The sequence below is a fragment of the Oryzias latipes genome, chromosome 3 (genome assembly GCF_053564925.1).
Source record: "Oryzias latipes strain Hd-rR chromosome 3, Olatipes_Hd-rR_3.1".
NCBI classification, from domain to species: Eukaryota; Metazoa; Chordata; class Actinopteri; order Beloniformes; family Adrianichthyidae; genus Oryzias; species Oryzias latipes.
This window is the reverse complement of record NC_136239.1, coordinates 26,174,282-26,189,319: the sequence shown is the minus strand read 5'-3', so window position 1 is coordinate 26,189,319 and position 15,038 is coordinate 26,174,282. Positions and strand designations below refer to the sequence as shown.

The window sequence follows — 15,038 nt, the reverse complement described above, 5'->3', positions numbered from 1 at the left end:
TTTAAAAAGGTCAGTTGAACTTTATAAGAGAGTCTATATCATATAAAAGGGCTTTTGAAATGGTCATTACTTTAACTGCACAACATTACATACTGTACATATTCAGTGGTATGTTTTTCAAAGTTGGATATTACTTTAGTTTTATTGAAAATAAATGTAAAATTCAGTTTAATTAGTTTGCATAGAACTGTGGGATTTATTCACTACATGGCTTCATTTTGATTTACTTCTTTTGCTCCCTGTACTTTTCATGCAAGGATTACCAGCTTCCCAAAGAAAAGTTAGTTTTTAATTTATAATTTAACTAAACTCTTGTTGTTAGCATTAATAGATCTTAAATTAAAAAAATAAAAAGAATCGACAGATCAAAGAGGTGTGTGAGTGAAATGGATTGAGCTGACACAGAGATGACAGCTGCTGATGTAATGAAGACATCAGGCTTAGAATATAAATGCCAACATCAGAGAAGATTTTAAAATAAAATGAGCAGCAAAACTAATATTTGCGACGCCTGTTCTGTGCTAATAATTCAAAATTAAATTGGTTCATTCTAAACGAGGATCCACTATTTGACTAAACTAATATCAGTGTTTGTCTCTTTGAAGTTCTAAAATGTTACTATTTAATTTTGAAGTTGTGTGTCTGACGAGTTTTACAAAGTCACAATGTTCAGCAGTTAACAAAAATTGATTAGTAGCATACTGTGAGACTTTGATACATAGACATTGTAGATTAGTATCAGTCCTAAATGTTACTTAAAAGATGGTGAAAATGAACATTTTATTAGCATTAGCTAATGCATAAATTAGCGAATCAAAACATTCCAGTTGCCAGCTATTTTTCATTAACCCAATAGAGTCTTGTGCTTCAAGCAGGATCACTAAAACATAAACACAAAAGCATAAAAAAGCTCTGCATTAATGTTGTTAATTCATTATGCATGTGGTTCTTTAAGTTCAGGGTGTAGCCTCTAAGTAGGTCCTTAATGGCTCCAGCATTGTCAGAACATGATAACTTCATCTTTGCCATACTAGTAAACATGTATACCGTCGCCTCATTAAGGCCTTTTAGATTCTAAGCTTTTTACTCCTAAGGAAATACCCCAGTATTGTAGCACTCCCAGATTCACCTGTCAACATGGCCTAATGCAAAAAATTCATCAACATTTTTATAGTGATAATGCTGTTCTACATAAGTTTAATGTAAATGTGTAACATTTATGACAACTTCTCTATTATTTTTAGTATGCAGCCTTAAAAATATACAGTTTTATAGACTTTAGAAGCACCATTTGGATTCACGTTTCATTCATCCACACAACCAAAATAAATGGTTTTTGTTAAGGATTTCATCATTCCTACATTGTGTCTCCTTCATGCAGCAGGTATAGCGGCCAAATTAGATACAAAGTTCAAAATATTAGGAAATTATTGCAAAACTACCTGTATTTCGTCATCACTTGCCATAAACTGACAGCCACATTTGAACATCTGTGTCTGATTCGCTTGCAGCCAATGGAAAGCTTCACGTCCAGGGCTCAGTAAAGCGGAAGCTGGCGGAGGAGAAGGGCTACGTGTTTGACAAGCGGCTCAGGTACAACGTGCGACAGAACGAGAGCAACTGTCGCTTCAGAGACATTGTTGTCAGGAAAGAAGAAGGGTTCACACACATCCTGCTTTCAAGCCAAACAACAGACAACAATGCTCTCACACCAGAGGTGAGCTCAAGAGTACACACTATCCTTCCTTTGTTTCCATTTGGGCCTTTGCTAGAATGTACATTTTATCACATGGAAAAATGTATTGGGCTTTTTTATTCATTAGAAAGTTTTTAATTTAATCTTGTAATAAAAACCCTACGGGTACTTGTCCAGGACTGGAAGGGAGCATTCTTGAAGCCAGTTTCAGAAATTAAAATTAAAGCTGTTTTTTTATCTTCTCATAAACAAGGAATCTAGAAGTATTTAGGGGTTGATTTCATTTATTCCAATGTCATTTCATGTAGATTTTGCAGCAAACATCACATATTTTAAGCCAAGCTCAGTTTTTCTGAGTTATAAAACATTTCATATCATAAATGATGGTCTAATTCATTAAATTTTACCCCCCCAAAAAAGTTAAAATTTGGCAATCAATTTACTTTTTGTGAGTTAAGTAATTTTCCTAAAAAGCCTTTAAGCATTACTTTCTAGCAAATATCTTTAAAGACTGCACACAGTCAGCTGGGTTTCTTTATTTTGAGAAGCTGCTCTGATTAGATGTTACTAACCAGCTGGGTCCCCTCTACAGGCATGTGTCAGGCATCATCTGTGCCATGCTGTGATAAATGACTTCTCTGGTATGCTGTCTGTGACAAATCAGACTTTCTTCCTGAATGCTGAGATTGCTATCTGATTCATCACCACTTGACAATGTTCCAGTCCAAAACTCAAAACTATTAAAAACACTTCAATTGACTCTGTTAGGGCTAGATATGTACAACAGGATGAAATGAAAAGACTATCTTGAAATTTTATGCTTGCAGGGTCCTGTGCAGGGTCACGGGGGTTGGAGCCAATCCCAGATACTTCCGCCCAGTTTTTATTTAAAAATTGATAAAGGATTTATAAGTAAAAAGCTTTGCAGTTCCCAAATGACCACTGTTGCCTGGTAGCTAGCAATTTCATAGTGAGTCACATTTCATAATATAAATGCCGTCAAGCTGAAGAAAGAGTCCTACCAGGGCTGGCTGGCTTGTGGGACTCCAGAGGCAGCTGACAGGTATCGGCAGTCTAAGCGAGCTGCGGCCCGGACTGTTACAGAGGCAAAAACTCGGTCCTGGGAGGAGTTCGGTGAGGCCATGGAGAAAGACTATCAGTTGGCCTCAAAGAAATTCTGGCAAACTATCCGGCGCCTCAGGAGGGGAAATCAGTTCTCTATAGGCACCGTTTTCAGTGCAGATGGAAGGAATACTTCGAGGATCTTCTCATTCCCACTGACGCGCCTTCTGTTGAAGAAGCAGAGAACGAGGACTTTGGGGTGAGGCTGTCTATTACACAGGCTGAAGTCACTGAGGTAGTCAACAAGCTCCTCAGTGGCAAGGCTCCGGGAGTGGATGAAGTCCGCCCTGAGTACCTGAGACACTCCCTAGGAGTGTCTTGGCTGACACGTCTCTGCAGCATCGCGTGGCAGTTGGGAACTTTACCACTGGACTGGTAGACAGGGGTGGTGGTTCCCCTTTTTAAGAAGGGGGACCGGAGAGTGTGTTCTAACTAAAGGGGAATTACACTCCTTAGCCTCCCTGGGAAAGTCTATGCCAGGGTACTGGAGAGGAGAGTTGTCCGATTGTCGAACCTCAGATTCAGGAACAACAGCGTGGTTTCCGTCCTGGTTGTGGAACAGTGGACCAGCTCTACACCCTCTTTAAGGTGCTGGAGGGATTGTGGGAGTTCGCTCTTCCAGTCCATATGTGTTTTGTGGATTTGGAGAAGGCGTTCGACCGCGTCCCCCATGGTATCCTGTGGAGGGTGCTCTGGGAGTATGGGGTCCGGGGAGCCTTACTAAGGGCTGTCCGGTCTCTGAATGACCGGAGTAAGAGTTTGGTTTGCATACCGGCAGTAAGTCAGACCTGTACCAGGAGCGCGTTGGACTCCGGCAGGGCTGCCCTTTATCAACGGTTCTAGGCGCAGCCAGTGGCCGGAGGAGGTCTGGTTTGGAGGCCACAAGATTTCTTCTCTGCTCTTTGCAGATGATGTTGTCCTGTTGGCTTCAGCGGGCTAGGACCTCCAGCGTGCATTGGGGCAGTTTGGGGCCGAGTGTGAAGCAGCTGGGATGAGGGTCAGCACCGCAAAATCTGAGGCCATGTTTCTCGACCGGAGAAAGGTAGTTTGCCATCTCTCTGTGGGTGGAGTGTCCCTGCCCCAGGTGGAGGAGTTTAAATATCCGGGGGTCTTGTTCACGAGTGAGGGAAACCGGAGCGTGAGATTGACAGGCGGATCGGAGCGGCGTCCGTAGTTATGCGGTCGCTGTATCGGTCCATTGTGGTGAAGAGAGAGATGAGCCAATAAGCAAAGCTCTCAATTTACCAGTCGATCTTCGTTCCAACACTCACCTATGGTCATAAGCTCTGGGTCATGACCGAAAGAACGAGGTCCCGAATACAAGCGGCTGAAATTAGCTTCCTCCGTAGGGTGGCTGGGTGCTCCCTTAGAGATGGGGTGAGAAGCTCGGTCACCCGCGGAGAGCTCGGAGGTAAACCGCTTCTCCTCCACATCGAATGGAGCCAGTTGAGGTGGCTCGGGCATCGAGTCCAGATGCCTCATAGAAGCCTCCCTGGAGAGGTGTTCCAGGCATGTCCCACTGGGCGGAGGCCCCGGGGAAGACCCAGGACACGTTGGAGAGACTATGTCTGTCGGCTGGCCTCACTTTTCTTTGCCCCCCCAATTGGCCACTTTCGGCTCCTTGTTGACAGCTAATTTTGGCCAACTTGATTCTTCATTTTTACCAATCAGAATCTAATGTGTAACATCATAGGTTATCCATCCATAGATTGTTCATTCAGTCTATGGTTATTAGTCCCAGTAATACTTTTTTTAGCATTCATGTTTTTATTAGATATTCTAACATTGTGATTGGAGTTGGTCACAATAATGACATGGATGATTGTTTTTCCATCTCAGCCTAATTACACTACAAAGACAGAATTTTATTCTCTTCTCCAGACCTTGTCCCAGACCTTCTCCAGAGGCCTAGTCTGTCTTTAATGCAGACTCATAGGTTTTGCAGTCTGTAGTCCACAGGCACTCAAGTAGCTTAAACTGTGTGTGCACATATGTGTGTGTGTGTTTTCATGCGTCACGATAAGCCAGTAAGCTGCAAGCTTATCAAACAGCTCGCGTAGCTCTTGCTGTGTCTCTCAGCCTTTGAAGCAGGAACAAGAGAGTCTACGGATGTGTTCTCTAAATGGAAACAGCTGAGCAAACTTTAAAGAACATCCCTACAGGTGTTTCCACAGTATTATACAATAAGATCCCCAAACCTTCAGATGATACTCTCGCATGTCTGGGCTTACTGTACCTGCAGAAACACTAAATAAAGTATTCTTTATCTACTTTTAAATGTACTGTATGTACTTCCTGTCTGTTACATTTCCCTAAATCTGTCTATTCACCATACAGATTAAAGAGTGGGTTGTTTGCCAATAAATGCACAGTAAATACATAGTTATTATTGGGTCAAGCAACTGTTTACAAGTTGTCTGTGTGAATTTATGTAAGACTTCTAACCTACATTCTCCTCAACTACAACAAATCTGATAGTCACTTTGAATACAAGGATCTGCTAAATGTATCCAACAAAATATGAATTTTTATATTTCATTTATATATAGTTGTAAAATATTTTATTTTCATCACAAGGCATTTTTTCTGATTTGTTGATGAGAGTTGATGATGTGGTCATTTCTTTGACTCATATAATATTGGCAATAACACAATCAGACATTAAATCTTGCTCATTTATGTGAATAAAATTTAAGTGGCTCCTGTTTATGAAAAGTTTCTAAAAATTCATAAAAGAGCAAAATCCTTATAATTTGGCCTTTGTTTCAACTAATCATGCCAAAATTCTCAGTTTCAAAACCTAACCTTATGTTAGGATATCAAGCCGAATCTTGGGGAGAGTGAGTTGTTGCATCCATACTACATCTGTTTGTTTGTTTACACTGAGAGTATCAAACACATGGGGTTGTGCTAAATTTAATATACTTAATGTTTTTCATTACTTTCAGAAGGCTAGTAGGAGCCAACTGAAAATGTGTTTTTAATTTTTACTTGCTTTTTAGCCAGTTAAGAGAAGGATTTTTATTCTTTTGGGTTTTTTTGTTTGTTTGTTTTGTTTTATTTACTATTTATGTATTTCTCTATTATTTATGTATTACATAAATACTTTTATTGTCATGGTATAGGTACAACAACATTCATCAGCAACTCTCTTGTGCAAAGGCCCCGGAAAACAACAACATTAAAAAAGTAACAAGATGTTTGACCCTTATGCTATCCTATGACCCCACCCTTACATTGACGTATTCTCCCTACCACGACAAAGGTGGATAAAGGTGGAAAGATTTCATGTAATCCATGGACACCAGTGAAGATCACAAATCATTGAATTTAATACGGTTCAGCGTACTGTCTTGTGGGGTCTAGATGACCCAACTCCCAATGTTAAAGTGCCTAGGATAGCACAAGGGCTAAGAAAGTAACAAGATCTTTCAAAGAAAAAAGTCAAACTAAGGTGCTAATTTCTGTTCATATTTAGAGCTAAGACAGCTCTGAGTTAGAAGTTGTTTCTTAGTTTGTTCTTGTTTGCAGTGACCTGTATTGCCTCCCGGAGAGCAACAGGTCAAAGAGGTGGAAACTGTCTTTGGGCTTTATTGAGCCAGCGGGAGCGACGGGGTTGAGCAGAGGGGGCAGAGAGCAGCCGATTGTCTTTTATATATCGAACTGAAACAAAACCATGACCCAAAAACCGAGGATTGAACCAAATTGTGGGGAAAGTGAATTGTTGGATCCCTAGTCTCAACTAGACATGAACTTTACATCGAATTTGCCTGAATTTACCTAAAGGATTTAGATTTTTCAAGCAGGCCCAAAGCTGGGATTATTACTTACTTGTTAAGTCTTTCTGTTGTTTTGACATGATCACTATTTATTTGTGGAGTTTTGTTTTCCTGATGTTAACATTTAAACTTTTGAGTCCCAAAGGGTTGAGAGATTTATCATTTCCCTGTGCTCACTGATATGATTTGTTGCTGCCCCTCGGAACCCTTTTCATTTATGCATAGGGGGTCAGGGTTTACTTTTTTTTTTTTACAAAAAAAGTTCAAAAGAAAGGAAATAAAAACATTGAACTGTGGTTAAAATGGGCCCTATATCACTCTACAATGTGTTACCTCACATGTAATGTGGTAAAGCAGATAACCAGGAGAACCAAACACTGAATCACTGCCTGGCTGCTGCAGCTCCAGACTTCTTTGTAATTGACAGTTATTTTGAAAATCCTAGTGTTCTCGCTGGGACTGATTTGTTTAAATGACTGCCTTATCCACAGAATGACAACAGTTTGAGTTCAGATTTGCCACATGCAAAGAAGCAAACATGTGATTTTTTGCTTTTTAGTAACATCATTTTTTGCCACAATTTACACTCATGCAACCCACATGATGTTATTTCAGAGGACGCTACACCTGAGCTCATTATCATAAAGACTAAATGTCAAACAAAGGCAATTTTCTATTCTTGGAAAAACATGCTTTTTATCTTTTAGCATGTTCACAAGTGCACTTGTATGACAGGGTCAGAAGAAGAATAAATGTGGGCTGCACCCACACTGAAGGCCTATCAGTAACAACTGAGAAGAGAGAATGGGTTTGGAGACATCAGTTCACTTTGAGACTGAACGGGTAATATGGGTCAGGAGTGCTAATCTGATTAAAATGCAGCGGCAGACAGTGGTGATTGAGGGGAGATGGTGATGTGTGTGAGAGGAGGCTGAAGGTCACAAGTCTGTCATGTCAAATAATCTGTTTCTGATTTTTACCTAGCCCCCACCCCTGCCAGGAAAAATCTTCACACCTCTTTTCCCTGTCGACCAAATAGAAAAACAGCCATCTTTCTGAAAATGTGCCTAACTCGGCCAAAATATTTTAGTATGGTAAATATTTCTGATCAAAAAGCTAATTGTTTGAGCCTTTTAGCTTATTTCTGAGATCTAATGCTATTTGTTCGTGTCTCTATGGCTGAAAAGTGTCGTCAACAGAGTCGGGTGACTTGCTGCTAACAGGAAGAGTGCCAAGTAAACAGGCTGCTCTGCAAGTTAAAATGTACACATCTTATTCAAACTCTGCATTTTACACAGAGGAGCATAAATAAGCTGCAAGCAGATTCTGCATGTAAAGGACCACAGACGTTTATTCTTCACAGTGAAAATGACATGTGTTGTTGTTTGTTTTAAGCTTTTAAACATTTTTTGAAATGCATTTGAATATTGCACATTGCGTAAGCAGTCCAGTCCAGACTTACTCAGACATCCTAACACAATCCTAGAAACGGTGGTGCAAGCAGTATAGAGGAAAATGCATCTAATGCAATGATGGATTCATTCAATAGCTCTGCTTTAAGGTTTAAGGCTCAGCTCCAGGCTCAGGTAGGTGATGCTGCTGGAGCTGATAATATATTATCCAACTTAGCCAGCTTTGTAGAACATCATTTATTTTCTCCCATAAGCCTATTGCATGATTTCATCAAACTTGATGGCATAATTAGAAATAGAGGGTGTCTTCAAAAGTGCTGTTCAGTGTCATCCATTAGATCATTAAGGGTTGTCCAAACTGTGTGTAGCCCTTCTTTATACACATTCCCTGAAGGTACTAGTGGCTTTTTTGAACAAGCAATTAGTCAAAGGATGTAAATAATGGAGGACTAATTATGGGAATTGGAAAAAGTTGACAGTTCGACAAAAGGAATATTGTCTTTGTCCCTCAGATCATGAAGGAAGTGTGTCGGGCTTTGGGCAACGCAGCTGCTGATGATAGTAAGTTGTTGCTGCTCAGCTCTGTGGGGACTGTTTTCTGCAGCGGTCTGGAGCCGTCATACCTGATTGGACGTTTATCCACAGACCGAAGAAAAGAGAGTAGCCGAATATCTGATGCTGTTCGGTAAGAGGAGATCCTTTTCTCTAAAGACGTGGGTTCTTTCTATCACATATTGACACTCTGCACTGATACCTTCTGGGACTCCATAGGGACTTTGTCTTGGCATTCATCCACTTTAAGAAACCCATTGTGGTGGCAGTGAATGGACCTGCGATGGGCCTTGGGGCGTCCATCTTGCCGCTGTGTGATGTGGTTTGGGCAAGTGAAAGAGCCTGGTTCCAAACTCCATGTGCAGCCCTCCACCTAACACCTTCTGGATGCTCCTCCTACACCTTTCCCCAAATCCTGGGTGTGGCTTTGGTAAATCCAAGAAGAAGTTCTAACTTTTTCCAAGATTCTTTGACTTCATATGTTTTCTTAAAGCCAACAAACAACAAGACTGCATTTTATCTTTCAGGCTAATGAGATGCTATTCTGCGGCAGAAAACTCACAGCACAAGAAGCGTGCAGTCGAGGTCTGGTCTCACAGGTCTTCTGGCCAACTACGTTCAACCAAGAGGTGATGCTGCGTGTAAAAGAAATGGCATTGTGTAACGCAATGGTAAGTTGTTAACCAAGCTCAGATTACAAAACCTACTCTTGAGTATATTCAAATGAGATTTTCCTCTTTTGAATGAAAGGTGTTAGAAGAGTCCAAATGCTTGGTGAGGAGCTTCGTCATGTCGGTCCTAGAAGAAGTAAATGAGAAGGAGTGTCAGATTCTGAAGCAGCTGTGGTGTTCAACCAAAGGCCTGGAGGCACTCTTCAGTTACCTTCACAGTAAAACCTACGAAAAGTAAAGTCCACGTCCAGAAGGTTAAACCTGGCCAATGTGAGAGAGCATCTGCAGAGGACGCCCTAAAGGCCTGTGTCCATCCATGCTCCTGGAGAGTTTTCACATATTGCACTGTCTTTCATCTCTACGAAGAAAATTAAATACTGTTCTTGTGATTTAGGTTTTTAGCAGAATTTCTTTTGACATCTGGATCCAGTTTCTCTTCTGAGTCAAACAGCAAAGAGCCAAATGCACACTATTAACAAGCAGACAGCAACATCATGGGGGTATAGAAAATCAGTGTCGTGCTTGATTACAAGGGAGTTTGAGTGAATATATCATATTTTTCAAATTGCAAACCATACTTTTTTAGTGTGGAAATGTATTTTTCATGGTTTTTTTTTAATACACAGCTGTATTTAAGCCCCGTCTTGAGCAAAACAGTGTACGCTTGAAAGAATAAACTTGTAAAAGATTAACTTTACCCTATATGTCTTTTTGTATTTAGACACATAGTGTCTAAAGGTTTTAAGACTTTAAAGAATCTGTTTAAGCATCTATTTAGAAAAAACAAATTACAAACAGTAAATGGGATCACACTCCAAGAAGCAGTAAAATTTACTAATGGAGTGATGCAAGGGTGTTATGGTTACACCTGCCGGCATTTCAAAGGAAGAAATCAAAGTTAGTTCACCAGTTTTATCCTCAAATCTTCTTTTTTAGACTCATCTACTTTCCCTTTATGGTTTTGTTTGGGGCATTCCTTAACATTATTTAAAATGTACTGTTCTAATATCGCAAGTTTATTCTGATCATATTTTTTGGTTTTTCTCAACGTTGTCTTAAATATAATATTGTAATTATTTCAGATTCAAACCAAAGTTTGGCTTTAAGATGCCATTGCGTTATACCCCAATCTGCTCAGTCATATGTAAAACATGTATGTAAAACAGTAGGAAACTTGATTAATTCCCACAGAAACTAACAGGCTACTGTTAGAGATCTAAAACTTTCAGTTTTTTCAATAGAAATTAAAAAAAAAAAAGTTTCACGTCTTTATTTCCCAAAATCTTCATTATCATCGCCAACAAAAATGTAGTCAGATGAAAGCTGTTGGTTAATAAACCAGCTGCATTGCATTGTTTTTTTTAATAAGTAATCAAAATGCATCAAAAATATTAATAAAGATCAGAAAAGAGGTGCAGAACACTAGAAGTCTTATGTGACTGCTGACTGTGATTTAAGCAAAAGAAGGATCAGTGAAGTTTAACTCGTCTCCAAGCAGCAACCTCACACATTAAACTGTGATTGTTCATCCGTAGAACTGATGTAATGTAATTGTCATATGATAAAAATTGGATAATCGTGTTGCTATTGTTTGACTACTGTTTTTGTTTCTGCACATATTTGAGGACACAGAAGAAATCAAACGTCGGTGAACAGCATTGTGGAATTTGTTTGTCCGTGGAGAGTTCGTATTTACCTGCATGTAAAGAAAGTTTGAACAAGATTTTATATTTTTCATAGTATACCATATGTAGGGATCTATTTTGTTTTACCAAAGTGTAAATGTTTGCCGGTGTATGTAAATGTTTTTGTAAAACTTGTCCAATTTTCAGAGAAGACCTAAAAAACTGACTGCTCTCTGCAATGTTTGTACAGCATGTAATATACTTCATGAATGTATTTCCTGTCAGAATGCCTTGAATTTTAGGGTATAATTTGTACATGCATTGTCAGTATTGTAGCAGTAATGTGGAGCGTTTATATTTGTATTTATGTATTCCTTTATTTGTGCAAATTTGTTTGCTCCAAAGGCACCACAACATGTATCGGTCGTGTTTTTGAATAATCCCAAAACTTTTAGATGGAGATAATGATATAGATAAAAAATCAAATAGTAAATGGTACTTAAAATTCAACCTGTTTAATAGTGGGAGATTGTTTTTATTGTGTATTGCAAATGTAAAGTAATTTAAGAGAGATTTTATTTTGCAGAGTTTATTGGTATAAAGAAATTGAAAAATGAGTTTAGCTGCACTTCAATGAAATTTTGTTTTTCTGTTCTGTGTCTTTTTATGTTTTTCCTCTCAGCTACTTTAATTAACCTAAACTACAATCACTGACTTAATCATTTTAGCCCAAAGAAACTTGTGTGAGAAAAAGGATTTGAACTTACACAAATTGGTCCTCTTACTCTTAAGGATTATTCATATTAATCTTTAATCATTGAAAAAACCCAAAAGATACACCTATCTGTCAGAAGGTAACAGTTCGTATATTCCATTTCTGCTTTTAGCCAAGTTATGAAGCAACGAGGTCATTAGCACTGCAATTTCTGTACATCAGCAGCAAATCGCTTAGACCTGCAGGGTGTTAGTTACAATGATTCCCAAACATTAGGCGGGAATCTTTTCTTTTCTTTTTTTTTTTTGTTCTTTTGTTTACACACCACCTTTTATACAAGATACTTTTATTTTTGAATTGTTAATTCCTCTGTCCTGTTTTCCAAGTTTGTGTCCTGGCATGTGCTTTATGATGTGTTTGGGATGACAGTTAAAAGATGAAAAATACCCAGAAAGGACTTATTTTTGCTCAAATATTTATTATAAATGCCTATTCTAAAGATGGATGTCTTTGTCTCTTTTTTAACCACCTATATCATGTTCTCCAATCTAAGTCTGCAGTTCTGACATTTAAAAGTCCATATAATGAGATGGAGCTGCTTAAATTTAAAAAACAAAAAACGTTCATAACCTGCAAAATTCTTTTCTAGTTGCTCTTACTGCAAGCACAAGTGGTTAACCACTTCACTTTCTTTGCAGTTTAATTCTTTTAAGATAATTTGTCTTAAAAATTGAATATCACAACAATATTTTCCTATTTTTTATTTGGTTTTAGGCTGGGTTACATCTGATATTACTCGTGCCTGAAGCAAGGATTTCATTTAGATGCAGCCACAGCCAGTTTACAAATGCTTTAATTGGATATTATAATCTGCTTTAAATGTAAGCTGTTTAATATTAGGTAGATTTATTAACCTTTATTGTAATAGTGCATCTTACAATTTCATTTTAAACTGTTCTTGGAGGCTGCATTTTAATCAGTGCTTCAAATGTGCGGTTCAGCCCATGAAAAGGTTGTCAGATCTTTCCTGCTACAGCCAAACTGTTTTGTGTGTTGTTGTGCCCCCTTTTTTGTTGTTGCTTGTGGGAACCCCAGGTGCCTGATTAACACCTGATTGACAGCACTTGTCAGCATGGGTCTATGGGTGCAGATGATGAGTACTGCACTGATGTAGGCATAAATCTGACATGTTAGACAATGAAGAGTGAAGCAAATGCAATATTGAGAGTGTTAATTATTTGCATTGCGTTAATAGAATTGCAAAAAAAGCACATGACAATGTGCTATATCTATATGTAGAGATACTATTATGGATGTATGGATTGCAGACAAATCTTCAGATCAACTTTATGTATAAAACACAAACAATTTCCACAAACCTATAGTTCTGTACTATTAAATTACACATAGAATAATGAAAAATATATAAAATGATTACAAAAGTGATAAAAATCCAATATGATAATTTAGTGAAAGTCAAAAATGGGTTTTAAAAAAAGAAACTCAATAAAATAAAGCTAAGAAGACTGCCTGCTTGTTCCAGAGCTTTGCAGCTACTGCGGAAATAGCATGGTCCCCTCTGCATATAAGGCTGCAAAAGTAACAGAAAGGTACCATAACATGCAAAGATTTCTAAGAAAATCTCTGAATGGGTTTTGAAATGATGAACATGCAGCCAGTGCAAATGAAACGATTTGTTTGATGTGTTTAGGCTGCTTTGGTTCTCGTTGAAAGCCGTCCAGTGGCATTTTCAACCAACTGCAGCACTAACCCACACACAAAAGGAACTGCAGTGATCCAGCGCTGTGGTAACAAAGGCTTGGATGAAGAATGCACCTCATTTTGTCCAGCTGCCTTAAATGAAAGACATTTGATGCTACCACCCAGTTGGTTCTTTTCTTAAGTCCACCTTCACCCCCGAACCGATTACATCAGGTGGCCCATTATTATCTAAAGTATTTAGAATGATCAAAAAACTGTTCTATTATATGTATCCTTACATACATACAGTATGACGCAGAAAGCTTGTGAGAGCAGCAGTGGAGAGATGTGAGGGGGGAACTCAGGGGAAAGGTGCAACTGCATCAATGATCGACTCTTCTTGCTCGCTGTGGTGATGGACAGACTGACAGATTAGCTCTGGCAGGAATAAGTTGCACACCATGATGTTTACAGATAAAACTGTCGCTCTGCAGTGAGGGAAGCAGCCAGGTGGATACAGACCTGAAAAGAGAGAAACATGCTTTGGAAAGAAAAATCAGTTTTGCAAGAGGTGGAGAACGAATGGGAGTTTTAACCACTTTGGGTTAATTATTTAGAGGTATTGGGACGGGGAGCAGATGAAGTCGACTCTCCGAGAAGACAACAGCCAACGTAAAAGATGTCAATTAACTGTCTGAGCATAACAAGGAATTAAAAGCTAACTGTATCAGAGAGTCAGCTAAGGTTGGATATTTTGGGAACCAAACCAGGAAGTGGTTTTGACAATACAGAGTAGGGATCGTCAATAAATTAAAGTAGAAGACAAAAGTTGCCAAATAAGAAAGTTAAAAATGTTGTAAAAGGAGCCCAAAGCTAGTCAAATCAGGGAACAGGGTCAAAACAGAAACACAGGATGAAACACTTTTTTTTTTTTATTGCCCATAGGTCTGCTCTCTATTTCAGTTTAATTATTTTGTCCAATTATTCATACCCTTGTTATATTTTCATAAACTATACCCCAATCCATTTGACAAATGTATCTTTTTTTCTATCTTTACAGCATTTTTTTTATTGCTTTTTGGTGTTTTTAACATGTTCTTGTGGTATTTTTGATGATGGAGGACGGCACTGGGAAGACTTTTACAATGGGTCAAAAGATTATCAGAGTGGCACTTTAACAACGCTTCACCTGAATTATTCTAATATCATATGGAATAACACATATTCTACCTACACTGCAAAACTTCCGAATACACAAAAGACAGCTACAAGAGCTATATCCTGGTCCCCGGCAAATTCTCTAACAGATCCTTTCTTCCACAGATACAGCCTCCTTAAGATACTGGAAATCAATTCATATCATAATGCATGCACAGTGTAGTGTTGTTAACAAATTAACCCTTGTGCTATCTTAGGTGACTCCACCCTTACATTGACGTGTTCTCCCTACCATGACAAAGGTGGATAAAGGTGGAAAGATTTCATGTAATCCACGGACACCAGTGAAGATCACAAATCATTGAAGAAAAAGGTTCAGAGCACTGTCTAGTGGGTCTATATGACCCAACTCCCAATGTCAAAGTGCCTAGGATAGCACAAGGGTTACAGAGTCGTGGTGTGACCTCCTACCACTTTTTTCACCCTCTCATCACCACGACAACAGGAATAAGCATACGCTAAAAGAGAAAAATAGGAAGTTACAATGTACCACCTTTTCTGTCTGCACTAGAGATCCACAAATTTGAAATAATTTGGACAACAAAAT

The 15,038-nt window shown here is 38.8% G+C and overlaps 1 protein-coding gene across 1 annotated transcript in view; it reads left to right on the top strand.

The window, feature by feature from the left end:
• LOC101161475 (chromodomain Y like 2) overlaps nucleotides 1-12,071 on the top strand; it is a 30,795-nt gene extending 18,724 nt beyond the window's left edge. The window contains exons 3-7 of the mRNA XM_004067348.5: nucleotides 1,512-1,717; nucleotides 8,522-8,694; nucleotides 8,781-8,991; nucleotides 9,089-9,232; nucleotides 9,312-12,071. Coding sequence (XP_004067396.1) covers nucleotides 1,512-1,717; nucleotides 8,522-8,694; nucleotides 8,781-8,991; nucleotides 9,089-9,232; nucleotides 9,312-9,470 — 893 coding nt within the window. The 3' untranslated portion in view covers nucleotides 9,471-12,071. The remainder of the gene's footprint in view (nucleotides 1-1,511; nucleotides 1,718-8,521; nucleotides 8,695-8,780; nucleotides 8,992-9,088; nucleotides 9,233-9,311) is intronic.
• Nucleotides 12,072-15,038: the final 2,967 nt, after the last annotated feature.